General features: G+C 45.8%; 1 protein-coding gene across 2 annotated transcripts; it reads right to left on the minus strand.

Moving 5' to 3' along the window:
* Positions 1 to 992: 992 nt before the first annotated feature.
* Positions 993 to 27,449, minus strand: PRMT2 (protein arginine methyltransferase 2). 2 transcript variants are annotated; one of them, XM_070407013.1, is made up of 11 exons: positions 27,270 to 27,449; positions 25,915 to 26,016; positions 20,671 to 20,775; positions 19,809 to 19,991; positions 12,900 to 13,061; positions 11,864 to 12,028; positions 8,054 to 8,229; positions 5,138 to 5,267; positions 3,919 to 4,055; positions 2,070 to 2,241; positions 993 to 1,111 (listed from the first exon to the last, which is right to left on the minus strand). In XM_070407013.1, exons 2-11 carry the CDS (start codon positions 25,951 to 25,953, stop codon positions 1,079 to 1,081), a joined length of 1,302 nt encoding a protein of 433 aa, XP_070263114.1. In that variant the 5' UTR covers positions 25,954 to 26,016; positions 27,270 to 27,449; the 3' UTR covers positions 993 to 1,078. The 2 variants fall into 2 exon arrangements, with proteins under 2 accessions (XP_070263114.1, XP_070263113.1); XM_070407012.1 differs by having other exon boundaries at positions 25,915 to 26,013; positions 27,270 to 27,448.

Consider the following 27,449-nt stretch of genomic DNA (forward strand, 5'->3'; position numbering starts at 1 on the left):
GAGGCAGCCGAAACCGGCAGTCTGACATCCCCTGAGGGATGTAGTAGTGCACCAAGCGGCAGGCAGCCAGGGAGGAACCAGAGCCCAGGCAAGGTGGCACACCACTTTGGCTCATCCCGGCCCCACTGCACCTGCCGCCTCGGCTCAGTAGTGCTGCCACCACAGCTGCACTCGCCAGCCATGAGCCCAGCGTCTGGCGCCTGTCGATCAGCTGAGCGGTGCTCCTGCTGTGGGAGCACACTGACCACCAGGGGGCAGTTCCTGTGTTGAGCGTCTGCCCCCTGGTGGTCAGTGCGCATCATAGTGACCAGTCAACCAGTCGTTCGGTCATTCGGTCGCTTCGGCTTTTATATAGATAGATAGAAAGTTCACTAAACATCAAAACAACACACACAAAATGTGGATGTGTACCTACTGGCATGGAAGTTTCTTCCTAACACCAGATGAGAAAGGTTACAAAGCAATGCACATAGTACAATCCCATGCTTGTGCAAATCAGGTACATGCACAGAAATAGGATCTACACAAACATTCGTTTATTTAAAAATATTTATTGAGATGTACTATGTGCCAACACGATTTATTTGGAAGACATCTCTACAAGGTACTACCTCATGCAGAGCCCAGCGCATGCACTGCCACCCCAGGTCCTGCACGGCCCTGTGCAGCCCCACGTTCTGCATGGTGAGTGGATGAACTGAGGGCAGTAAGGACACCAGTAACACATGATGCACGACAGTCACTTCACAGGAGTACAAGGTTGACGCGCGTCCTATGAGTGTGGAACTAGACCTAGCTTAGGAACACTGTGGCCCAGCCTGTCCACAGGTGGGCACTGTGGACAGCACTGTGGACACCTGGAAACACAGCTACTTCTAGAGGACAGACACAGGCTGTGACAGTGGTGAGGGCAGCCCGAGCGTTTGTCATGGGGCCACAGAGAAGGGTGTGACCGCCTGCAGGCAGAGTGAGCGTCCGCAGGTTTCACAAGAAGGAGTGTTCACATCGGGTGTGAGCTCCTCACTCCTGTGCGTTCCTCCAACAAGCTCACACTGCTTCCCAAAGAGAACTTCAACTGTCATCTCCAGATCGGAAAGACTTTTTCTCCAACCTGAAAAAGACAAAGAAAACAGGTCAATCAAATAGCAAATCATTAAAGTTTGATTAACACACAGTATTTCCTAGTAATAATTTAATATTGGACAAGAGAATGGCAGTCAGGTGCAGAATTTTTTTAAATGACAAACTTTTAACATAAAGTTACCGAAAAGCAAAGCACAAAACAGGAATCAAAAATAATGAGAGTCCTAGTGGGTTTCGCTCAGTGGATAGAGCTTTGGCCTGTGGACTGAAGGATCCCGGGTTCGATTCCAGTCAAGGGCACATGCCTGGGTTGCAGGCTCCATCCCCAATAGAGGGCTTGCAGGAGGCAGCTGATCAATGATTCTCTCTCATCATTGATTTTTTTTTTCTTTCTCGCCTTCTCCCTTCCTCTCTGAAATCAATAAAAATATGTTTTTAAAAAATAAACAATGGGAAACCATGTGATGATTTTCTTTTCCCTCCTACATTAAGCCCAGGTCTGAAGAAGAGAATCCATTTTCAATGGCCTCTGAAGCGTAAGGCCCGCCAACTGCCCTGTTTCACTTGTGGGAACAATGGCTCTTCAGTCCTCAAACTGCCACCTGGTCAGACCATGTCCCTCACACCGCACAGCTGCACACCCAGCACCTGTGGGCACCAAGTGTGTGCCAGGCTGCCCGATGGCTCAGCCCTCGGCCCCTTCTCTCCACCCATGGCTCCCGGACACAGAGGGGCGGCCCCAGCCAGTCTGGGTCTCCTCTCACTGACTAGCTGTGTCACAGAACAAACCACTTACCTTCCTGCACCTCCGTTTCCTGTTCTGGAAATAACAGCATCCACTGCCCATCATGAGAATGAGAAAAAGGATGCGGACAAGTGTGGCCGTGGTGTCTGGCCAGGGCAGAGAGTATCCGCCACGGTGATCACCGCCGACCCATCCCCCAGCCCAGCACCACAACATACGCCTTTACAGCTAAATATCTTACTCTCTGCAACGTGGGGTCCTGTCTGGAAGTGACAGACCAGCTCAGAGCGACGGACATGTGCCTCCTCCACACTGGGTTTCTCTGCAGCACAATCGAGCCTGTGAGCACATCCCCTGCGTGGACGGGGACGGGCTCGTCCATCATAAACAGCACCTGCTTCCAGTGGGTGGTGCTGCAAGACACGGGGGGTGGCATTACTGGAGCCCTCCCTGGGCCAGACTCTTAGGGTTACTGCAGGCAGACACAGCCCAGCGAGGACACGGCTGCTGGACACTGCTCAGATCCCGGGAGTGGGGAGGGCGGCTCACCCTGGTGGCCCCGGGGACACTGGGGTGCTCAGGGCACATGGCCAGACACAGGATCCCCGGATGGTGCCTATTCCCCAGCCCCTCAAAGGGTCAACCCGGCCTCCATAGCCTGGCACAGCCAGTGTCCACCCCAAGTCACCCAGCTCTTTCTCTGAGCCACTGATGCCGCGGTTCTAGTTTCCGCAGTTAAGAAGAAATACACACTGAGGACACTGTCCAAAACACGCTATTTCTGTGAAAGTTAGATTGCTGCGTACAACACACTGTGACATCTGGGGGAAACAGTAACACTCTGGGACCCTTTAAGTTCTGTAGGCTCATCCCCTGTCATGTCCTCTCCCCGGCATCCAATGTGGCCCCAGATCATGCCCAGCTGAGGCAACGCTCGGGCCACCTCCCTCAGCCACCATGGGGGTCTCTTTCCCTGGCCCTTCAACGAGCTTGAGTCCTCTGGCTGTGCCATGCCCACCGCCACCCTGTCCCTGCTACCACCTGCGTGTAGACAACCCACCGCAGACACTCAGGTGGAGACGGGCCCAGGCACACAGCGCTCACCGCTGGTTCCTAGGTGAGCGCTCACATCTGTGCCGGGGCCCCGGGAGGTCTGGCTGCAGTCCCAGCCCTGCAACCTCCACAGGACATTCTGGGCAAGCAGCTCTCGGACTCACTCGCCGGGGTCCTTCAGGCCTCAACGGCATAACCACTCCCCTCCCTCGTGCCTTGCTCACTCCTAGCTGAGCCCTGTGCCTGAGGGCGTGTCAGGGCAGTTACTGAAAGCCCCCCATGAAGGCAGCATTTCCACGGGCTGCTGGGTCAGCACCATGAGCAGATGTCGGCTCCCGGTGTGGGCACAAGTGTGCAGCCACAAAACACTGTGTCTCAGGAAACATCTGCCTTCGGCAAAAAAGTCTGAGTAAACACCCCTAGAATGCTGCTAATTATGAAAAGCTGTAGCAGCCCGGCTGCGGTGGCTCAGTGGTTGAGCGTCGACCTATGACCAGGAGGTCACGGTTCATTTCCCAGTCAGGGCACATGCCCAAGTTGTGGGCTCCATCTCCAGTGTAGGGTGTGCAGGAGGCAGCCGATCACTGATTCTCTCTCATCACTGATGTTTCTATCTCTCTCTCCCTCCCCCTTCCTCTCTGAAATCAATAAAAATGTACTTAAAAAAGAAAAGCTGTAGCAGCGTTTAGGGCAACTGAGAAGACAAAGCCTGCTCAACCCCGAGCCCCGCTCTGTTCATCCAGGGGGCCCAGGAGCAACCTGAGGAAGCCAAGTGCAGGGACGAGTAGGGGCACAAGACCCCAACTCACCTCCACCCAGCCTGGGCCCCAGCGCCCACCCACTGCACACCTGGCTCCACATCGCAGCTCCCCAGCCCAGGGGTCAGCTGGTCTAGAGAGATTTTAAGTCAACGTTCACTATTACTGGATCTTTAAATTCATGACTCTGTCGTGCTTTTTGTCAGGCCAGTAACTTGAAGGCAAGCCCTTTTACGCTCCATGGGCACCCGTGCGCCAGCGGGAGGAGCAGACACTCACGGATGGAACGGTCCCGTGCTCAGCACCAGCTGTGGCTCCTCCTCCTCCAGGTTCTGAAAGCGGACACTGAACCAGGCCGTAAACCCATGCAGAGTGCCGGCTTTCTTGATATCAAAGCACAGCTCGCCTTTCATTGTCTGTGATCAGCCAAACAAAAAGGAAACGGACATGGGTTCAGAGTCCCGTGACACAGGCTACCTCAGCTGTCTGAGCGAGACTCGGCAACCTCTCCCTCCGCTTGGGCACATTTCACAGATCCCACCACACTGCCGGTACCACCCCTCTCAGCAACTGTGAAACAAACCTGTCACTTGCTAGTTTAACTGGACAAGTCAAAAAACCATCCCGAATATCCTCCTAGGGAAAGTAGATACTAAAACTTGAGTTGTGAATTCAAATGAGCAAATAATCAGAAAAGGGTTCAAGCAATCTAGGCCTCATTTGCCTAATTTTCTGCCCCAAAATTCGTGAATACCTTCTCTTCTCAGTTCTTTGCATAGAAAGTTCAAGGCTAGGTCTCTACAATTGTAGCTGAAACTAACAAAACCTCAAAATTTCAGTTTGCATACTGATTTACCATCAAACTCTCAGTTGGGAGTTGGGGGGGGATGGTTGGTTGTGTTCAAAGGGATGGTCCTGAACCTACATATGCCCTTATGACAAGAGAAGGTAAGTAAAAGAAAGAACTAAATTTTGTCAAGGATAGCTAAAAACACTTAGGAAAAAATTTTTGTTAAAATTCCATCATGAGCCCAGCCAGTGTGGCTCAGTGGTTGAGTGTTGACCTATGAACCAGGAGATCACAGTTCGAATCCTGGTCAGGGCACATGTCCGGATTGTGGGCTCAATCCCCAGTGTGGAGCATGCAGAAAGCAGCCAATCAATGATTCTCTCTCATCATTGATGTTTCTATCTCTCTCCCTCTCTCTCCCTTCCTTTCTGAAATCAATTAAAAAATATATTTTTTAAAATTCCATCATGAAATTGGATATAATTTATTTGAATCTGAAGATGCTGATAATATTAAACTTAAATCTTAAAAAATAATGGAAGATGTTAAAGAGGTAAACTAGAAAGAAAATAATGTAAACATATAAAAGAAAATCAGAATAGACCATAAGAAAAAAAGACTATGGGAAAATCAATAGCAAAAAGCGTATAAATCTGTGTCTTTGTATAACAAGTTTCCCACGTGTGTGCACCGATTACACAGCCTCACCTCCAGTTCAGCGATCTGCACCGTTCTCATGTCCAGCTGTAATATAGTGCACGGCTCAGAGAGACAGTCTTCTGGTTTCAAAATGTGGTTATACTTGGGCTTTGAAAAAAACTCCTTAATTGCTAAAGATCTGGGGAAAAGGTCAGAGTAATTACTCAAAGCCATCACCAACAGCTCAGGTTCAGACACACGTGACAACAGGGCATGCCTTTTCTCTTCTGTATTAGCAGGAACTCTACACAACTGTCTGCAGCCCTGAAAGCCCAACTCTGGGTCCCTCCCCACCCCCTGACCCTCCCCACAGGCCAGGCAGCCTGAGTGTAGCAATGGGTCCCTCCCCCCGACCCTCCCCACAGGCCTGAGTGTAGCAATGGGTCCCTCCCCCTAACCCTCCTCATAGACCAAGCAGCCGGAGTACAGCAATGGGCACTTCCCTTTTGCCCTCTTCACAAGGTCTGAACACATAGAAAGCAACCTTCACCACATACCCAGGATACACAGGGTACACTGTGTGTGGGGGGTTTTTTAGAATCTATCCTATATAATAAAAGGCTAATATGCAAATTGACCGAACAGCAGAACGACTGGTTGCTACGACACACACTGACCACTGGGGGCAGAAGCTCAACACAGAAGCTGCCCCCTGGTGGTCAGTGTGCTCCCACAGGGGGAGCACTGCTCAGCCAGAAGCTGGGCTCACAGCTGGGGAGCACAGCGAGCCTCTCCTGCCTCTGGGGCAGTGCTAAGGACCCCTTGGGGGATATCCAACTACCTGCTTAGACCCACTCCCCTGAGGGCCTAAGACAGCAGTTGGACAACCCCCAAGAGGTCCCAGACTGTGAGAGGGCACAGGCCGGGCTGAGGAACCCCCTCCCCCAATGCACAAATGTCATGCACCGGGTCTCTAGTGTTATTATAAAATACCTTTCATGGATCTTCTATTATACAGCAAATAAAAAATATATTCCTGTTCTAGGTTATTCCTTAATAAATGCAGTGAATCAGCAGGACTGAAGGCATCGTCTTGGGCCTGACTCTCAGGAGACACTGCTGGACCTCCTGCATGGCCCTTTGCATGTCCTCCCCTAACATTCCATTTCACAGGCTGAACCCTGTGTTTGCCAGTAAGTAATCAGTTATTTACCACGGAAATGTTTCAAAAATTAAGGACAGCAGTAACTTCTGAAATAGCAAATAAAGGTAAACATTTTAATAAAGATTCCACTATATGTACATATTTTAATAGTTTTCTCTGATGATAAAAACAAGTATGCACTTATAAGGAATTAAAAATATATGGCATATTAACACAAAACTCTCAAATCCACACGGAATTAAGTTTTAATGTGTGGTGTGAGAGAAGGGACAATCACCTGTCCCGGGATAACTGGCTGCCTGCCCTCAGCCCACCTCCTCCATAGTCTACAGCTCTGTGCAGCTTCCTGTCCTATTCTGTTCCTCTGTCTTTTCTGGGCGCAGGATCAAACTGCTTTAATGACCCTATCATAGACGTTAATACCTGGCAGCATAAGAACCTTCTCACTGCTCTTTTCATAACCTGCCCAGCCCTTCCTAGATGAACTACAGAACAACTCTGTCAGACCTTGCCCCTCCATTCCCTTTGGGGTCAGGGTTGAGGATGCAATGATTCAGTGTTAACTAAGAAAGATTTCATTCGTATGCATTACTATTGTCAACCCCAGGAAGAATATACCTGCTAAGAGCTCCTTGTGGTTACCTGGGCTCAAATACAGAACCAAAGTCTAGCAGTCATTGCTTACAGGGGCCCCTCATGCATCGTGCAGGGACAAGTAGCAGCCTCCCGCACTGCGCTCCTCTCTTCCCTTATAAGAGAGCTCCTGGGACCGAATCTCAACCAAAGGGCTGAAGACTGCCCCATTCAACGAGAGCTGTGCAATTCTATTCTCATTTGTGTCTTTACTGGCCAATTAGAACTCATGGAGCTGACCACTCAGAACAGTGCTATTTAGACCAATCAAACTACAAATCTGGATTCCTCATTTACATGAAAATAGACCAATAAGGATGGGGGGCAGAAACCTTTCTCTATATAAGCCAGCCTCCCCTCTGTCTCAGTGGATCACTATGGCTGTGTTTCCCTGGTTGGCAAACTGAGCTGCAACAGGAGCTGTGTTCATAGGCAAGTTGCTTCACTGAATCAAGTCTCTCCTGTATGGCACCCCAAGTTGGGAGACTCCCATTGGCATTGAATTGGCAGCAGTGACCTTCAGTTGAGACTTATTTTTCTTCAATTTTTTAGTAAAAAACAAAAGGCCCAGAGGCCCCTGTCTTGCTATCTACTCCCCATCTGCATGTCTAGCAGGCATCCAGGCTCACCCGGCCCTTGCTACATGAATGGAAGTTTCTTGCAGCTTCTGACAAATGGCCCTCCCCTAACTTCCAGGGCTTAATTACCATGGCACTCTCAGAAGCAGCAGCCAGCTTACGTTGCCATCCTTCCCTGAGAGGCAGCATGGCGATGTGAAGGCCTTATCAGGAAATCAAACCTGAAGCTCAACTGTGCAAGTGTGTCATATGTTAAAAACCAGGAAATCAAATGTTCTGATCCTTATTTAAAAGTTACAGCTCTTCGTGGGAACATATATATGTGTTTTAATGGCCCACGCATTTATAAAGGCCTTGTCTGTAAACATTACATTATTTTTCCCCATTATATTTGGGACCTTAGATTGCAGAAGACAGTGCAATTCCCATCATAGCTGTTATCAGTTTAAAGGCATTAAAGGTAACATGCAAAATTCTTAGGCACATGAGGAAATTTAGTTTCATGGCAAGTTCTATAACCGAGTACATTATTCTGCCCTAGAAATGCCTGCAGTTCACACTGTGGGAGGCCCAAGTGTGCCTGTGGGTGCCTGAGCCCCGGACACTCACTTGAGAGCGCTGAGGTTGAACTCATAGGCGTTGTCCCAGAAGAGAACCTTGCTGCGGTAGTCTTTGTCAGCACTGCAGGGCACGAGGTGCAGTGCGGCAGTGGTCGGCCAGATGATCCCACCCTCCTTCAGCCATGCATCCCGGGCGTACAGGATGGACTCAATCATGAACTCAAACTGCAGGGGAGGGAGAGACACATGGGAGACATGGTGACTGAGGCCAGTGTCTGCACATTCGGACGGTCTGGGATCTTTACCAGTTTAACCCTCAAGAGTATTACCAGCCAACAGGTCTCGGAGGATTTCTTACACCCACACATCAGTGTTCACCCCCTATTGCAGCTTGGGTTGAAGTCACATCATTTTGAGTTAGAATTCAGAACTGGGCGTGGCTAACGGTCAGACTAAACCTTCACTCTCGTCCCACCTCGGCCGGTCACTCAGTAGCTACCACGACATGCTTACTCCATCTCACCTGGACCTGAAGCTTGGTCATTACCGCATGTGATTTTACAAACAAAACTGGAATCATATAAAAATTATCTTTTAGTGCTTTTATTAAAACCAACAAACTATCACCAACTTTTCTCTAAGTGTATCAAGAATCTTCCTAAAGCCTAATTTTTAATGGCCACAGAGTATTCTCTTATATAGTAGACTGCCACAGTTACTAGTATTTGTATTTTTCCCAATTTTCTTCCATTTTAAATAGTATCATATACATTTTTAGCATAAGTTTATGTAAAAATCTTAGAATAATACCATTTAAATATTTTCAATGCCTTGTTTTCCTTCAAAAACCTCTATCAATCTATACTGCCAATAAAAGTCTGACAGTTTCCCAAAATCTCAATGACACTGGCTATCATCAGATATTAGGTGATTTCTCAGCCAATTTGGTATCTCAAAAATATTTAAGTTACCTCTTTGATTACTAGTGACATTAAACAACGTTCATATGTCTGAGCGTGTGCTTTTTCATGCCCTGGCCACCTGCCTGGAGTTATTTATCTTACACTTTTCTTACTGCCTAGTGGAACTCTTTATGAAACAAGGATATTAGCCCTTTGTCTTATAAGCTGCAATTCTTCAGTTTCACTTACCTTTTAATAATCTATAGGTTGGTTATTATAAAGGACACATCTCTGGTCACTTTATTCTATAGTTTCTTTATGGGCTTTGCTTTTAGAAAGACTTTCCCATCCTAACATCAGATAAAATTTTGAACAATTGTTTTATGTTCACATAAAAAATGCTTAACTCTGTAACCCATCTGGGATTTATTTTAACCTATGGTGTGAAGAAGGACCTAACCATTTTCTGCAAAATAATCAATTGTTTCAGCAGCATCTTCAGACAATTACACATCCTTGCCTCAGTGACTGAAACCCCCCTTATTATAAACTAAGTGCATTTATATTTGGGTTTGATTCTGAATTTTCTTTGTCCCATGATCTCTCTGTCTCATCACTGTAATCACAACAGAGTAGGAAGATGGGCGGGAGAGGCTGAGAACAGGCCAGGAACCCGAAGAGGATGCCAGGAGGGCAAGAAGCACAGGAGAGGGGCAGCTGCAGAGAACAGCGGGTTCTGCCTAAGGACATGGGGACATTACAAGTGGGTGAAACTGTGACAGCTCCCAAATTCACAACCTCTCTATATCAGTGTCACCAACTCTGGGCCAGGCCGAGACACCACAGGGACCCTTCCTGATAGGATGTCCCCAGGCACCTGCACGAAGCAGCCAGGCCTCCCAGGGCTCTCCACCTGCTCCAGGGTCCTTGTCCTCAGTTTGGTGCCACCCAGTTTGTACTCACTCCTGCGCTCAGTCAGGGTCTATGCCCTCTCTCTCCTACCCCCCAAATCCACACCGCCTCCCTGGAATCCACACTCCCTTCCCCCAACCCAGTCAGAGGCCCCACCTGGAATCCACACTCCCTCCCTGAAACCCACACCTGCACCTGCACCTAGAATGGAGCTGCCAACCCCACAAGTACCCTGCTGGGCCCCACCAGCCACCCCTTCACTCTGCCCACACCCCCAGCAGCAACTCCCAGGACCCCATCTGGCCTCCTCTGTCTGAGACACTACAAACCTATCAGTGGCTCCAGAGGACAGGGAGCTCACCAGGCCCTGCGCCCCGCACCCGCACCCGCCCCCCTGCCCCGCCAGTGGGCCCCTGCCAACACTCCCCAGAACACCCCTCCTAGTCTTCCCCTTCTCTGGCCCCTTCCCCTGCAACCTCCCATGGACCCTAACTGCCCTCCCCGACTTGACACCCCCAGCACCCATCCCTCAACCCCCAAACCCTGAAGACCTCACCAGCACTGCAGTCCCATTGAAGAATCCCATAGGTGACTGATCTCTACTCCACCCCTTAAAAGTCCTGGACCGCAGCTGGCAGCCTAACACATGCACAGAGCACCTAAACCCAGCTTCCACCCCGACCCACCACTGGATCACAGGGACACTGAATCCAGGCCACTGCCCCTGCCAGAGGCTGTTCCATCCCTCCTCTCCCCTCCTCCCTGCTCCTCTTCCCTCTCACCCTCATCCACCTCTCTCTCTCCCCCCTCCTCCTCTTCATGTCTCCCACACTGTCCCACCTCCAGAAGCAGAGCTGGATGCTGGCAGCCAGGCATCCCCTAACTGCACTGGGCATGTGGGCGCATCTCCACCACAGGCCGGCTCCCCATGTTCCCATGGCCAGGAGGAACTCAATAAACACTAACTGGTGTTTGGGGGGCAGAGGCCAATGTCTACTTTATGGTCTATTGGTGTAGTGAGTCCCTTGCCCACCATGTATAATCTTAGGAATCCACAGAAGTTATTAATAAGCCAAATTATATCATGGATGTTGAGTCTATTTACACTTTATCTTCAGACATCATTTCAACAGGGCTAAAGGCCCAATGGCATTGGCTGGCATTTCCCCCAATCTTTGCAGCTGTAAGAACTAGTAGCAACACTTATTTAAACGGAGCTCTCGCTGGAAACATCAGCCACATTCCCCTCACAGTCACCCAGATGTTATTTCTCTGGATTTTTACAGATGCTAAATTTCAGATTGGGGTGTTTCACTATAATGTCTTAAATCCTGAGCCAGAAGAGGGCTGGGCAGAGGGTCCAAGGAGCAGGAGACACGTAGGCCCAGCTCCCACACCTCTCACTGGCCTCCAAGTTCAGGGTCTGTGAGCACATAACGCACTGTGCAGGGGAGGGGGTTATATAACCAGAAAACTGTCCACTCCCACCTGGGAGACTCAGGGAGCACCTGCCACTAAACAGGGGGCTGCTGGGAAAAGAGATAACGATGCTGCTTGCATCAAAAATCAGCCTTGCCCTGACCGGTTTGGCTCAGTGGATAGAGCGTCAGCCTGTGGACTCAAGGGTCCCGGGTTCGATTCCGGTCAGGGGCATGTGCCTTGGTTGAGGGCACATCCCCAGTGGGGAGTGTGCAGGAGGCGGCTGATCAATGTTTCTCTCTCATCGATGTTTCTAACTCTCTATCCCTCTCCCTTTCTCTCTGTAAAAAATCAATAAAATATATATTTTTTTAAAAATCAGCCTTGTACATTAAGCACTGGATATTCCCAGGTTCCCAAAGAGAACAGAGTTTATGTAAGTCACTCATGAAAGAAAGTATACCAGATTCTTATAAAGGCATTTTTTTAATCAGTTAAAAATAAGACACTAGGCCAACGTTCATATAAAAAAATCAATTACATTTGACCTTAGAGAAAACGTCAAAATTAATCATGATTTGTGAAGAAGATTCCAGAGACCAGCCCAGCCACTGCCCCGCCCTTACCAGCAGGCAGGTCCCCATCCACTCGGACACCAGCACGTCCACCTTCTCCGGCAGCACCACGTCCTCCACCTTTTGCTGGAACACGGTGATGATGTCGGCAAAGCCATTCTGCATGACCAGCTGCCCCGTGTGCTGGGCCATCTCGCTGGCCTCCACCGCGTACACCTGCATGTGGCAGAAGCACCATCAGTGCACGTGCTGGCACTGCTCAGCCTGTCACCACCTCGGCTGAGTCAGAACCTGCATCGGAGAATCGGGCAAACGGCAGGGACAGCAGGAAGGCAGTGTGCCGACGGCGGAAGGGCCAGTGTGCTGCCTGTACAGATGGAGCCCTGGGGAGGGAGCTGCATCCTACTCTAACCCCACCTTCTGTCTAACAGACCTGGGGCTGCAGGTGAACAGAAGCCTCTGCACCCACACAGGGTCTCCTGCCCCAAGGCCCCCTGGGTAAGGCCAGAACCCAGCTCCTGTTCACACAGCAGCAATCCCTAACCGACAGGAGGTTCTCGGCTCTCATCTGAGGACAGCCCGACTCTCAGGATACCAGTGGCTTCTGACATCATTTCAATCCAGGTTCTCCGCGGAGGGTCCTGAGCACCATGTCCGGTTCCAACAGGATCTGAACTCAGGCGGTCCCTGCACTGCAGCCTCACCTGTACACTAGGACTTACACCTGCCTGTGCAAGGGGCTGCAACTCTGTACAGCCCAGGCATGCTTTAAAGAAAGAGAGTGAGGTCTGTCCTGTCCCTGCCGAGTAGCCACTGCTCAGGGCAGGGACGACACTTGGACGGTAACTACACATGTGGGATGCATGTGTTTCTATATTCAAGGGAAATAAACATTTCAAAAAGCTACACGGCACATGCAGCTCACCGGGACATTTTCTATCTGTCCTATCACACTCTGTGCTGTTTGTGGCTCCTTAACCAATGTCATGCCCTCTGACCTGCTCAGCCTGCAAGGATACGCTGCCAACTTTGTCAACACAATGCCCGGTACACGAAGGACATGTCACCGAGGCTCGTTCCTACTCACTGCTCTGGGCTGCGCATAATGTGCACAGAAGAGGCTGATGATCCCAGTCCCACAGCCGACATCCAGAATCACTTTGTCTTTGAGGGACGCCCTGTTCTGCAGGATCACGTGGTGATATTTAGTTGTTCGTGGCTGGTCTGTCAACATCTCCAGGTGAAGTTTCTACAGGAAAAGCACAGTGTGAGTCATTGCCTATAATTAGAGCTGCACCGAGCTGTGGTTTAAGGTGGAACATGGGGGCCTAAGTTAACCCTCTCAACTCCACATGTAAACACATGAGCAGTCAAAAGACCAAAATATGCCAACAGATAAAGAGTAAACAGTGAAGGAATAAACTGGAAGTTTCTGGACTCCTTCAGCCTCAGTGAGGTGCCTGCAGCTTCTCCTTGCACCGCCCAGTGAGCCAGGTGAGCGAAGAAGCAGACGTGGACCACTAACAGGCAGAGCAGGCGTCACCCTCCTGATCACGGTTCCCACCGGAGACAAAAGGAACTGCCACATTCCGGACCAGATACAACTTGGCTGAGTACCCTCCAAGAAAGGGCGTGGACAAGCCATCGGGAGAGATCCTAGAGAAGAAACATAGGGCCCCACCCCAGAATCCTCTTCACACAGGGCCCAAAAGTCACTCTCACACATAAATCTGTCCCTCATTTGCTTGAAGAGTAGAAACTGTAGCTCTGGAGGGAGGTGACAACCCTACCGATCCTTGGGGGTTCAGCTCAAGGCTCTCAGGCATGTACAGAGGAAATAAAACATCTGAAACTCAAGGACATCCCCCCTGGGAACTGGGCCAATGCCCAGGAAGGTAGAGAAAAACTCCTCCAGATGGATCATGAAGCCAGATGTCAGTCAGAGCCCTGACTGCTGGAGAGGCTGCACCCACAGCCCCAGCCCCATGCATGAATTTCATGCACCGGGCCTCTAGTAAATATATAAAAATCTTTTTTTTTTTAGAACTTTTGTGATTCCATTTTTTACAATGAAATAGTTAAGTCACCTGGAATTTACTTGTAAAGAATAAGGAAAAATTTCGACTTGATTTCCCCATAAATATCCAGCTGTTCCTGTATCAGTTATGGAACCTCCTTTTCTGTTGATGTAGAAATGCACATTTATCATGTTAAATTTCTAGGATCTTTCTGGAATCTGTTGTTTCATTGAGCTGCAGAAAACCCAGCCTACAAACAGCATCGCTTAGAGGGAGACACACAGCCAGGCCACCCAGACTGCTAGGACAAACAGGAGGTCTGAACGGGCCTTCACAAGCCCAGCTTGGCTCCTCACAAAAACAAAGGGACAGACATAGGGAGATGGTAGAGTGGAGTCAAGACCCAGCTATCCTGCCTGCAGCTATCTCCTCAAGAGAAAGTCAGAGCTAGGATGCAAGGGCGTGCTGGTGCCAGGGGAAGGAAACTGGGGTAGCAGCATTAATATCAGAAAAAATACATCCAGAGCAAAGAATGCTCCCAGGGACAAAGAGGATCCATTCATAATACAGGATCCACTTCAGCAAGAGGATATAATTCTAAATACTTTTGTACCTAAAAACAGAGTTTCAAAACACACAAAGCATAAACCAGGGGTCCTCAAACTATGGCCCGCGGGCCACATGCAAATACAAATATTGTATTTGTTCCTGTTTTGTTTTTTTACTTCAAAATAAGATATGTGCAGTGTGCATAGGAATTTGTTCATAGTTTTTTTTTAAACTATAGTCCGGCCCTCCAACAGTCTGAGGGACAGTGAACTGGCCCCCTGTTTAAAAAGTTTGAGGACCCCTGGCATAAACCAACAGAATGTAACAAGAAATAGACAAATTCACAGTGATGGTCAGACCCTTCTCTCAGTGACTGACAGAAATGGACAGAAAATCAGTAAGGACATAGACTTGAACAACACTATCAAACAACTTAGCCAAACTGATATTTACAGAACACTTCACCATCTGTCTACAACAATAATACATAAAAAATATCTAGGAACAGGCTTAACAAGAAAGGTACACAACCTTGTATTATCAAAACCTTAAAACTCTGAGAGACATAAAACAAGGCTTCAGAAATGGGGAGAGCCAGCATAAAACAAAGTTGTCACTTCTTAAATTAATGTACACTTTCATGCAATACCAATTAAATGCCAAATAATTTGGCATGGGGAGGAGAGGACACAGCAAATGATAACAAAATTTGTTTCTAAAAAACAAACAGCCAAAGCTAGCCATGACAATGCTAAAAAATAAAAGGTGCTCAAGGCCTAGCTCTCCCAAAGTTAAAAAGCTACAATAATGAAAAGCTTCTAGAACTACAGAAGAAACAGATCAATGAAACAGATTCCAGAAAGATCCTAGAAATTTAACATGATAAATGTGTATTTCTACATCAACAGAAAAGGAGGTTCAATAACTGATCCAGAAACAGCTGGATATTTATGGTGAAATCAAGTCGAAATTTTTCCTTATTCTTTACAAGTAAATTCCAAGTGACTTAACTATATCATTGTAAAAAATGGAATCACAAAAGTTCTAAAAGAAAGATTTTTATATATTTACTAGAGGCCTGGTGTACAAAATTCATGCACGGGTAGGGTCTTAAGGTCTGGCCGGCGATCAGGGCCTTCCTTCTGGCTGCCAGCTACCAGCAGGGGCCTTCCTTCGTTCCACGCCACCTCCTGGAGGTCAGCACATGTCATAGTGTGCGACTGAACTCCTGGTCTCCCAGTTGAACTCCCAAGGGGACACTCTGCATATAAGTCTTTTATATATATATAGATTATATACATAGGTTACATATATATATATATATATATGACATTTATAATCTTGCAGTGAAGAAGGTCTTTAAAACTCACAAAGAAAAGAAAGACAAATTAAACTACATAAAGATAAAAAGTTTCATGGGGGAAAAGAGTGGCAAGAGATAAGTATAATACATAAATACAGGCTAAACTGCTTATATAACACTTGGATTGCGGGAAACGAGTTAAGTCGGCTCGCGTGAATTGCGAGTACTCCGCGGGAGCCGTCTTAACTCGGTTCATATAGATTTGCGGTGGAGTGCAGGAAACGTGTAAACTCGGGCCGATTGTAACTGCGTATTACCAAATATTTGTTTGTTTGCCGTTCACAAAGATACCTACCTGCGTATGCGAACCGTTTCATACCCATTGGGGTAATAGGTATCATAAAAATCCCTGATTTTGCGCGGGAAACCTAAATAATTGCCCGCGCCATCTTATATTTTGGCGGGAAATTCACCCGACACCATAGTGTTAACATTTAAATCAACAGAAATCAAAAGAGAAATGGGAAAATTATATGAAAGTTTTCCCAAAAAGGAATACAAAAGGCCAATCCTATATAATAAAAGCCTAATATGCAAATCAACTGAACAGCAGAACGACCAGTTGCTATTTCACACACCGACCACCAGGGGGCAGACGCTCAACACAGGAGCTGCCCCCAGCCCGCAGGCCCCAGGCCCCCCCACCAAGATCGCCCCGCTGGCTGCCCTGCAGAGGGATGCGACTTGTGGCAGAGGGTGGGAAGGGGGGGCGGTGAGCGGGTGGCACCAGGCTGGCCAAGGCAGGTGCCAGCAGGAACCCCCCAATCACCCCGCCAGTGGCCCAAGAGATCAGCCCTGATCACCAGTCAGGCTGAGGGACCCTACCCATGCTCGAATTTCATGCACCGGGCCTCTAGTAAAATATAAAAGCTGATCATTCTCACTTTTAAAAATGAAAATCAAAAGCATGATACCATATTTCACCTCTAAAATAAAAAATTGTTTCCCTGAGGGATCAAGGGGGGCAGAGGGAACATATGTAATACTTTCAACAATAAAGGTTTTTTAAAAAATTGCTCCCCCTTATTTGTCATGGCAACATCTTTACCGATACAGCTTCTAGGGCAATGGAAACTAAGGAGAAAATAAACAAATGGGACTATATCAAAATAAAAAGCTTCTGCACAGCAAAAGAAACTATCAACAAAACAACAAGAAAGCCCACTGCATGGGAGAACATATTTGCCAATGTTATCACCGATAAGGGTTTAATCTCCAACATTTACAGGGAACTCATACAACTTAACAAAAGGAAGATAAACAATCCAATCAAAAAATGGGCAAAGGACCTAAATAGACACTTTTCAAAAGAATACATACAGAAGGCCAAGAGACATATGAAAACATGCTCAAAGTCACTCATCATCCGAGAGATGCAAATCAAAACAACAATGAGGTACCATCTCACACCTGTCAGAATGGGTATCAGCAACAAATCAACAAAAGACAAGTGCTGGTGAGGATGTGGAGAAAAAGGAACCCTCTTGTACTGCTGGTGGGAATGCAGACTGGTGCAGCCACTATGGAAAACATTACGGCGTTTTCTCAAAAAATTAAAAATGGAACTTCTATTTAACCTAGTAATCCCACTTCTAGGAATATATCCCAAGAAAACAGAAACACCAGAAAGGATATACTAGTATGTACCCGTATGTTCATAGCAGCACAATTTACAATAGCTAAGATTTGGAAACAGCCTAAGTGCCCATCAGCAGATGAGTGGATTAGAAAACTGTGGTACATCTACCCAACGGAATACTATGCTGGTATAGAAAAGAAGGAATTCTTACCATTTGCAACAGCATGGATGGAACTAGAGAGCATTATGCTAATCGAAATAAGCCAGTCAGAGAAAGATAAATATCACATGATCTCACTCATTTGTGGAATATAATGAACAAAATAAACTGATGAACAAAAATAGAATCAATGTCATAGAAGCACTGAACAGACTGTCCAACCTATGACGGAAGGCAGGGAATGAGGGGGTAAGAGATCAACCAAAGGACGTGTATACATGCATATGAGCAAAACCAATGGACATAGATGTGGGGGGGGGGGATGAGGGCATGTGCTGGGGGGTAGGAGCAGTCGGGGAGAGGTCAAAGGGGGGAAAAGGAGACATATGTAATACTTTAAACAATAAAGAATTTAAATTTTAAATTTTAAAAAATTACTTCCCTTTGATGCTGTGTGGTAGTGAAATAAGTATCCACACACCACTGGTGGGTGTACAGTCAGTAAATCTTTTGGGAAGGCGAACTGGCAAAATCCACCAAAGTAAAAAACATACACACACCCTATGAATTTACCCAATGGAAATTCTAGCAAAGTTAAGCAGTATTCGTGTAGGAGGACATCCGTCACAGCACTGCTTGTCATGATAAAAAGCCATTAACTAAGCACAGTCTACCAACATGGTCTTTTTATAAGCAACACAATACTCTGTAGGTGATATAAAGAATAGACCTTCAAAATAACAAAGCTACATGAAAAGAGCAAAGTGAAAAGTCTGTGTGGAATATTCCTTTTCTATAAATTTAAAAAACTAAAACTGATGTAGCTTAGACCTGGAGGAAGCATGGGCACTGCAGCTGAAAGGAATCGCAAGGTATAGTGGCCTCTCTAGGGTGCAGGTGAGGACCCAGACTCTGGATTTCATTATGTCTTTCATAAGAGACTGAAAACTCTAACCATGCAGTCATGCGTGGGATCCCTTCTGAGAAATGCATCATTGGGCAATTTTGTTGTGCACACAACACAGAGTGCACCAACCCAAACCTAGGTGGTACAGCCCCCTGCACACCTTTGCCACATGGTACACCACCATCACATACGTGGCCCGTCGCTGACCGAAACATCATTACGTGCCACATCACTGTACATATGTCAACAGTTCTTCATTGAATTTAGCATTGTTTATTGTGAAATATGACATACCTACAAAAAGTTTATAAAATTCAGTTACAGAGCAACCAACACCAGAACACTGCTAGCACCCAAACGTTCCCATCCCAGCCTTGCTGATCAGAGACTCCAATGACCCACAGCACCCTTCAGGTCCTCAGAGCAACCAGGTCCCTGATCTGGTTCAGAGTTTTGCTATTGCGTATACTCATCATAAACAATACCTTTTAACTTTATATAATTGAATCAAACGTTAACTGTTCTTTGATGTCTTGCTTCTTTCACTCCACATTAGTTTTTTTGTTTTTTTTTTAAATATATTTTACTGATTTTTTACAGAGAGGAAGGGAGAGAGATAGAGAGTTAGAAACATCGATGAGAGAGAAACATCGATCAGCCGCCTCCTGCACATCTCCTACTGGGGATGTGCCCGCAACCCAGGCACATGCCCTTGACCGGAATCGAACCTGGGACCCTTGAGTCTGCAGGCCGACGCTCTATCCACTGAGCCAAACCGGTTTCGGCCACATTAGGTTTTTGACATTCGATCTGCAAGTATCAGTTTTGATCTAGTTTTAAAATATAAATGGGGTTGTCTGGACCATAGGATTATGGGTCTTTATCCATATTGAAAAAAAACAGACTAACACGTTATTTACTTAGAGGTATTATTATTATTGTTGCTATACCTAGTATATCTTTTTTGTATTTTCTTTTTAAAGTAAAATTGATAACTTTTTTAAAATACTGAGAAAGTTCATAATCTCATTGCTCAGATAATATCCCTAAACCAGGAGTCAACTAACACTACAGTCCATGGGCCAATCCAGCCCACCACCTGCTTGTGTATGGCCTGCAAGCTATGGATGGCTTTTACATTTTTAAATGATTTTTAAAAATCAAAACAAGAATATGACACATAAAAATTATATGAAATTCTAATTTCCGTGTCATAAAGTTTTCTTGAAATACAGCCATGCTCGCTTCTTTACGTTCTGGGGCTGCTTTCACACTACAATAGCAGAGCTGAGTAGCCTGCTACTGGAATCAAAGGGTGTGGCCTAACAAGCCCTGCTCTCAACTGAGATGAGTGGAAGCCCAGAAATTATTTTGACAAGTTAGAACGCGGCCAGCTGAACAGGCGATCTGAAAGCAATACCAGGGTTCCGTAGCTGCCGAAGTACTCCTCATCCTGCCAGGTGTCCTCGGGGTCACACTCCTCCAGGTCCTTCCCAAGGTGGTTCGCGGGTATGTATCCACAGTAACCGGCGCGCTCGCCCCACCACCAGTCAGCAGTAGTTTGTCTCAGGATGAGAATTTTCTCTCCTCTCAGAAAACTGAGCTGGAAACACATATGCAGAAGTGAAAATTCAAGAAAAACTTGTAGCTGTCATTTCAACTGTGACTGTAATAAATCCCCTATCACTGGGGCCCAAATCACAGCATTTCAAAAAGAAGTCAATAGGTAATTATACCAAGTGACAATTTATGAAAATGGCGCCAGGATTTAGAGATTTTTGTGGCTAATCTATCTACATGAAAGAAAAGCACAACTTAATTGGTATTTTTTAAAAGAAAGATTAAACATTTTCAAATGGCTTAGGACAGAAATTCTCAACAGCCTCTCCACTGTTACTCAGCTATGTTATAGCCGATTATGTGACTGGAGGCTTAGGCTAGGAAATTCCTGTTACAAAGTAAAGAAAGCCCTATTCAAGTAGGTGTTTTTATTTTATAACCTTACTTTTCAGTAACAAGGATAGGTTCTTAATCAAGGTTGCCAAGCAGAAACTGGAGCAGGTACTTCCTCCCCCATTCCTCACACAGGTATCTTTCACATCAGGCTTGGGATCACAATTTGTTAGGCTGGGAAGGATCGACCACTCACAGGCCTCACGTGGCTCTAAACATCTGAACACTTCTTTCACTTTAGCATGACTTTCTGAAAAACTACCTCTGTCATTTCACTAATTCCAAGCATGCTGGAATCCACAGAACATGGAGCTGATGCACGCGGCTACCTGTGTCTCATCGGTGGCAGAATAGTCCGCGATGGCCACGAACTCCTCGGGGTGCACACCCTCTGGGAGGTGCTGTTCACAGTGTTCCACAGGTTCTTCTCTCCCCTGCTCAAAGCCAAGGAGAGAACAAGAAATTATTATGGGCTTCTCTTTCTTTCTTTCTTTTTTTTGGGGGCGGAGGGGGGGCGCGGGGGGGAGAGCTCTGGGTTATTAGGATGGTTTTATGAAGATGCAACTGACACAAGTTTTTATCAAACAATTGGGTGATCCTCACTAGCAGAATTGAGGGGTCTCACCTGCACTCCACCTTCACCTCTTATCTCTAGTACAAAATGATCTGCAACCTCAATAGAACATCAAAGAGAGAAACAAGAAAGAGGCATTTTTAGTATCTATGAAGCCTGACCATCTGAAAGTGATGCCCAGCCCCAGGAGAAAGAAGTCCCGTCACTGCCTGTCACACTGTGGGGACCTCACGGGGCTTGAACACAGAGCTGGACGGGCCTCATGGGCCTCGCTGAAGGCCTAGGGAAGGAGCTGGTGACCTGGCACCAAGTATGTGGCCTCACTGGACAGCACTGCCACTGACACATGCTGCTCAGGACCCAGAGGAGGGCCTTACACCTCAGGGACCTGCATGCTGCCCAGCTCCACTTTGCAGCACCAGGGGCTGGCCTGGAAGACAGCGCCAAAGGTGGCAGAACCTCCAACCGCTATCCAGCTCACTGCAGCAACTCCATCCCAATATGTACATTTTACATAAATGTAACTCCTGTGAATTTCCTGTGACTCTTTTGAAAGCACATGAGTTCACAGTGGAAGATTCAAACCATCTGTAATCTCTATCGCTGGTTAGAGATAGAAACAGTTAACACATTTATATCCTTTCAGGCTTTTTATCTAAAGTGTACCTTTAAACACATGCATACAGGGTGTTTATTGGGATCATACAATTCTGTCTTGTGACATGTTTTCCACTTATTAAATTCTGAATATTATCCTTCATTATTAAATACACTTCTAAACACATTTTAATATCAGACAGTATTCCATTCTATGAATTATTAAAACTTATTTATCCAATCTTCTAGTTTTGAACATTTAGACTTTTTTCACCTTTTTACTATTTTAATAGTATAAAGAAACAATATAATTTATTGTGGGATTTATAACATATATAGAAGTAAAATTGTTACAGTAGCACAAAAAATGGGGACTGGTAAATGGAACCAATTTGAAGGATTCTTACATAGTGAAGTGGTCCCAAAAAAGGCTGGTCTAGGTTAAAGATTCATAGTGCAATTTCTTGAGTAACCACTAAAATAATATTTAAATGATACAGTTTAAAAGCTAATGGAAGAGATAAGAAAGAATTACAGAAAAAAAAATGTTACTAATCCACAAGAAGGCAAGAATGGAGAAAGGTACAAAGAAAAAAATGCAACATAAAAAAATAAAAATAAACACAGCAAGATGGTAGACTTAATCATATCAGTCATTACATTAAATTTTAATGGACTCAATACTCCAAGTAAAGGGCAGAAATTATCTGACAGAAGAAGAAAGACACCACTATAGGAGAAACACTTTAAATATGAGGAATTAGATAGGTTGAAAATATAGCTATATTTGCATGTGTGTCATGGAAACACTAACCATAAGAAAGCTGGTATAGCAATATTAATATAAGACAAAATAGATACAAGGCAGAAAGTATTAAAAGGTAAAAAGAGACAGATTTCATAAAAATAAAAGGACCAATTAATCTAGAAAACAAAAACTAATCCAAATGAATGCACCAAATAATAGATTCAAAATATATAAAGCAAAAAGTGATAAGTCCAAAAGTAAATAAACAAAAAAAACAGACAAATCTACAATCATAAGCAAAGATTTCTAAAGCTCATCTCTCTCAGCAACTGATAGAACAAGTGATCAAAAAAAAAATCAGAAAGGACATAGAGATTTGAATAATACTAATAACCCATTTGTCTTTAATGACATTTGTAGAACACTACACCCAACAATTGCAGAATATGTATTCTTTGCAAGTACACATGGAACATTAGCCAAAAAGCCCGTATGAGTAGGCCATAAAGCAGGCGTGAATAAATTTCAAAACAATGGAAATTTACAAAGTATGTTATATTTTCTGACAACATATAATCAAACCAAAATTAAATAAAAGATAAATAAAACTTCATAAGTGTTTGGAAATAAAACAGTATGTTTCTAAAAAGCCCAGCAGTTTTCTAATTTCCATTGTGATATGTTAGAAAGTATTTTAACGGAACAATAATGGAAATACAACATATTTAAATGAGTGAGGGGCAGCTAAAGCAGAGATTAAAAGTTATAGCTTTAAATCATACATTAGAGAAGAAAGGTTCAAAATCAGTGATCCTAGTTTCCATCTCAAGATGTTATAAAAAGAGAAAATTAAACTCAAGTAAAATAGACTAAAGGAAATAAAAAGCTAAAATCAATGAACAGATGAACAAAGAGAAAGTCAACAAACACAAACTGGTTCTCTGAAAAGATAAAATTGATAAAACCCTAAAAAGACTGATCAAGGAAAAAAAGAGATAAAACACAAATTGTGTATATTAGGCATCTGTTCTGTAATGGAGGGTGCTATTATATTACTAGGATGAATATTACTGAAATAAATTTCAATGTTAACTTAAATGACAATATTTCAGTAAGTCAAATCATGACTCACAAGTAATCAGAAAACTAAAATAACAAGATACCATTTCTAACCCATCAGACTGACCAAAATTTAAAAGTCTGATGCTCTCAAGTGTTAGCACGCACTGTGGACTACTGGCAGACCACTGATCATTACCTAGTAAAACTGAAAACATGCAATCCCTTCCATCCTGCAATGCCATTATTAGAGCACGTGTGCACAAGGAGACAGGTAGAAGGATGTTCACTGCAACACTTTTTGAAATAGAAAAGAACTGGAAAAACTAGTGTCCAACAAAAGGGAAATAAATAAAATAGGATGCATACCTGTGGGAAGCTGCCCATTATCTTCACTAGCAGAGAGGTGTGGACTAGGAGCCCAGAACACTGGTGAACCTTGGGCCCTGGCAAAGGTCAGAGCTATGCACCGACTGTTTAGTCGAGACATGGTAGCTGAAGCAACTTCCTGACCAGATAGTCATGTAAATCCCTACTGATAAGATAGTCTGTCTGTTACTGGAAATTGCCTGCCTAAGGGCTATAGGTGTATCCCAAACTGAATAAAAGGATGGCAAGGCCTGAGCACAAGGGAAGTCCTTTCCCTTGCATTGGGCTTCCCACCTGGCCCCCAATATTTCCAAATTATTCTTTCTTGTCTCGTCTCTGTCATTTGCGCATGGCCCTTCTCTAGATCCCAAACCCTGAACCACGCAGGACGTGGATTCACACGTACCTAATATACACAGACCTATATACATATTTATGAATGTGATACATTCTTATAAGGAACACACTACAGGAGCATCCTAAAGGACTGAACTACTTCTATACACACATTAAGAACCAATCCCCCAAAGCAACATTAGTGGGGAAAGCAAGCTGCAAGGTGACACACAGACTATGTCACCATTTAGGTAAATTCTAGAGATGCCAAGATAAGTTATAAAAAGTATAAAGCTGGTGCAGAAGCACGATATTCAATTCATAATTCTTAGTAGTTCTCCATTTCTACTCTGAAGGCAAAGGAAGATTGGGCCTGGGGTTGGGAAACAAGCTTTATCTGTGGTTTCGTTTGATGTGCTGTATGTGTGTGTGTATTCTAAAGCAAACATGACAAAATGTTCACAAATTTTCACTTCTGAGCAATATGTACTTGATGTTTGCAATCTTATTCTATAAATGCTCAAATATTTTTTTATATTTCTCAAAAGAAAAATGAGACAACCAAGGAATTAAAACATTTTATAATTGCCCGCCGGTGTGGCTCGGTGGTTGAGTGTGGATCCATAAACCAGGAGGTCACCGTTCGATTCCCTGCCAGGGCACATGCCAGGGTTGCAGGCTCGATCTCCAGAAGGGGGTGTGCAGGAGGCACCTAATCAATGATTCTCTCTATCATTGATGTTTCTATCCCTCTCTCCCTCTCCCTTCCTCTCTCTGAAATCAATAAAAATATTTTTAAAATATTTTATGATTAATTTTAAGAAATAAAATGATCCAACTATAAATAAAATTCCTATATATAAAAACCCAAGCCCTGACCAGGCAGCTCAGTTGGTTAGACTGTCGTCCTGATACACCAAGGTTGTAGGTTCCATCCCCAGTAAGGGAACATACAAGCAACCATGAATACATAAATAGGTGGAACAACAAACCGATGTTTCTTTCTTTCTCTCTCTCTCTCTCTCTCTCTCTCTCTCTCTTTCTCTCTCTCTTTCTGTCTCTCCTCCCTCCTTCTCTCTCTCAAAATCAATAAAAATCTTTTTTTTAACCTTAATGAAATTACAACCATTAGAATGCAAGGGAGAAAACGTTAAACTTGACATCACAAACCTGAAATTAACTTCTTTATAAACATTATTTATTAGAGAATTCATTTGGTGTTTAATTTTGCATAATCAATATTCCTTGAAATTTAAAGTGACTTTTTTACTGCTAACTTGAATGAAACTATGTGTGTCCCAGGCAAAAAGCAGTATGAGTACACAAATCTTCTCTAATGCGCCGAAACCGGTTTGGCTCAGTGGATAGAGCGTCGGCCTGCGGACTGAAAGGTCCCAGGTTCGATTCCGGTCAAGGGCATGTACCTGGGTTGCGGGCACATCCCCAGTAGGAGATGTACAGGAGGCAGCTGATCGATGTTTCTCTCTCATCGATGTTTCTAACTCTCTATCTCTCTCCCTTCCTCTCTGTAAAAAATCAATAAAATATATTTAAAAAAAAAAAAAAAAAAAAAAAAATCTTCTCTAATGTACCTGACCTGTTTTAACATACTATGCCTGAGACTTTATTAATAACTAAGAAAATGTGCTTGCTTTACCAGCACCAGTACCACAAATGGAACCCTAGGTTCGTGGGAAATGTTTACAGTGCCCAATTCAGAATGTCAACTGTACCCCTTACAGACATTGCATTTCCTGCATTTAAGCGCACCAGAGTTGGTGGCCACCTTCCTAAGTCCAAGGAAAGTGCTATTACTCCTGGCTGATCTCAGCTCTCTGTAATGTTCCCGGTGTTTAAGGACAGGTTCTTACAGACCAGAACTGAAATTACCTGAGATTCACTTCCGGGGCAGTCACCTGATGTTGCCATAGTTCTTTTAGGATCTGCCGCATAGCTGCCACTTTTAATGTTTCATTTTCCTCTCCATTTCTACTTTAAAACAGAGGGAATGAGACAATGATTTGTTACATTGCACAATAATTGAGTTCACCTCCCTTCTAAGGTCCATGAAAAGGTCCTCTACCGCGTGGAAATAAAACGTGTTATGTGTAAAGAATGAAAGAGAAGTAAAATTTACAAATGCAATTCGTTACAAAAACAACTGAAAATTTATGAACTTCAAAGAAGTGTGTGTTTTCTTCACCAGTCTGCAAGGTGTTCATCGTATCCATTGGCCAAACGCAGCCTGTCAGTTTCTGTCCCATCACTGGGTTGATTGAACACATAGAGCTGTAAAATCTTTTCTTGGATGCTGTTGGCTTTCATTCCAATTAAACTTCCCTACCTGTGGCTTCCGAGTATTCCCACTCACAGGAACCAAGGTCTGCATCTTCCGAAGGCTTTTCCTTCTCGTTCTCAATTCTTATTTTTCCAGCGCCAGTGTAGTCCATATTAGACACTGAGGCTGTTTTTTTTCAATTCTGTTTAAAATGCGTGCCTCACTTATCAATCAAGACCTAATAATTATTTTGTGACGTTTATAATTACAAATACTAATATACAGACGTTACATTTTCATTGGAAAACACTGCACTGGGACCAGGGTGGGTCAGGGCTGGGCAGGGCCGAGTTGAAGGGAAGGGGCTGGGTGGGCGGGGGCGGGGCCTGGAGGGTGGGCGGGGGCGGGGCATGGCGGGTGGGGGCGGGGCCGGGCGGAGGGGCGGGAAGACGGCCCCGAGGACCAAGGCTGGGGCGGGGCCGGGTGAAGGCCAGTCCTGTAAAGGGACGCAGGCTCCGTGCGCTGTGGGATGAGTGGCCCAGGATCGTGAGGGGCAGGTGGCCAACGAGGGGCGGCGTGAAAGGAGGGGGGAGTGAAGGGAGGAGGCGGGGCATAGATGCCGCCGATGGAGGAGTAAGCGGCAAGAAAGTATGACGTCGCTCACAGCGGGGGGTGGGAGGGGAGGAGAAGGGGGCGCGGAGCGAAGGGAAGTGGGCGTGCCACCGAGAGAGGCGTGGCTCGGGGAAAAGGGCGTGGCGGAGGGGCGGGGCCCGGGAAGGGGCGGGGCGCCGAGCTGGCAATCGGCCCACACAGCGCGAAGCCCTGAGGTGGGGAAGGAGCCGGGTGGTCTCGAGATGGGGCGGAGGCCCCCGTCCGCTGGCTACGCACCCGCCAAGCGAAGACCTCTCACTTGGCGTGTCCTGCCGACGCGCGGTCCAGCGCCCCGAGCTGCCCACGGAAAACCTACCTCAGCCGCGTTCTCCGCTGAGTTCAGCGTCCACACCGCTAGCGCGGAGGGGCGGATGGTGCCTGGCAGGAGCGGGAGCCGGAGCCACCGCCCTCAGCCCGCGCAGGCGCGATGCGCGCAAGCCGTCAGCGGAGAAGGCCCGCCCCGCGGATGCGCATTCCCTACGCGCCCCTCGGACCC

This window comes from Myotis yumanensis, unplaced genomic scaffold, assembly GCF_028538775.1.
Source record: "Myotis yumanensis isolate MYYU_CA2020_CCGP unplaced genomic scaffold, mMyoYum1.0.hap1 SCAF_2, whole genome shotgun sequence".
NCBI classification, from domain to species: domain Eukaryota; kingdom Metazoa; phylum Chordata; class Mammalia; order Chiroptera; family Vespertilionidae; genus Myotis; species Myotis yumanensis.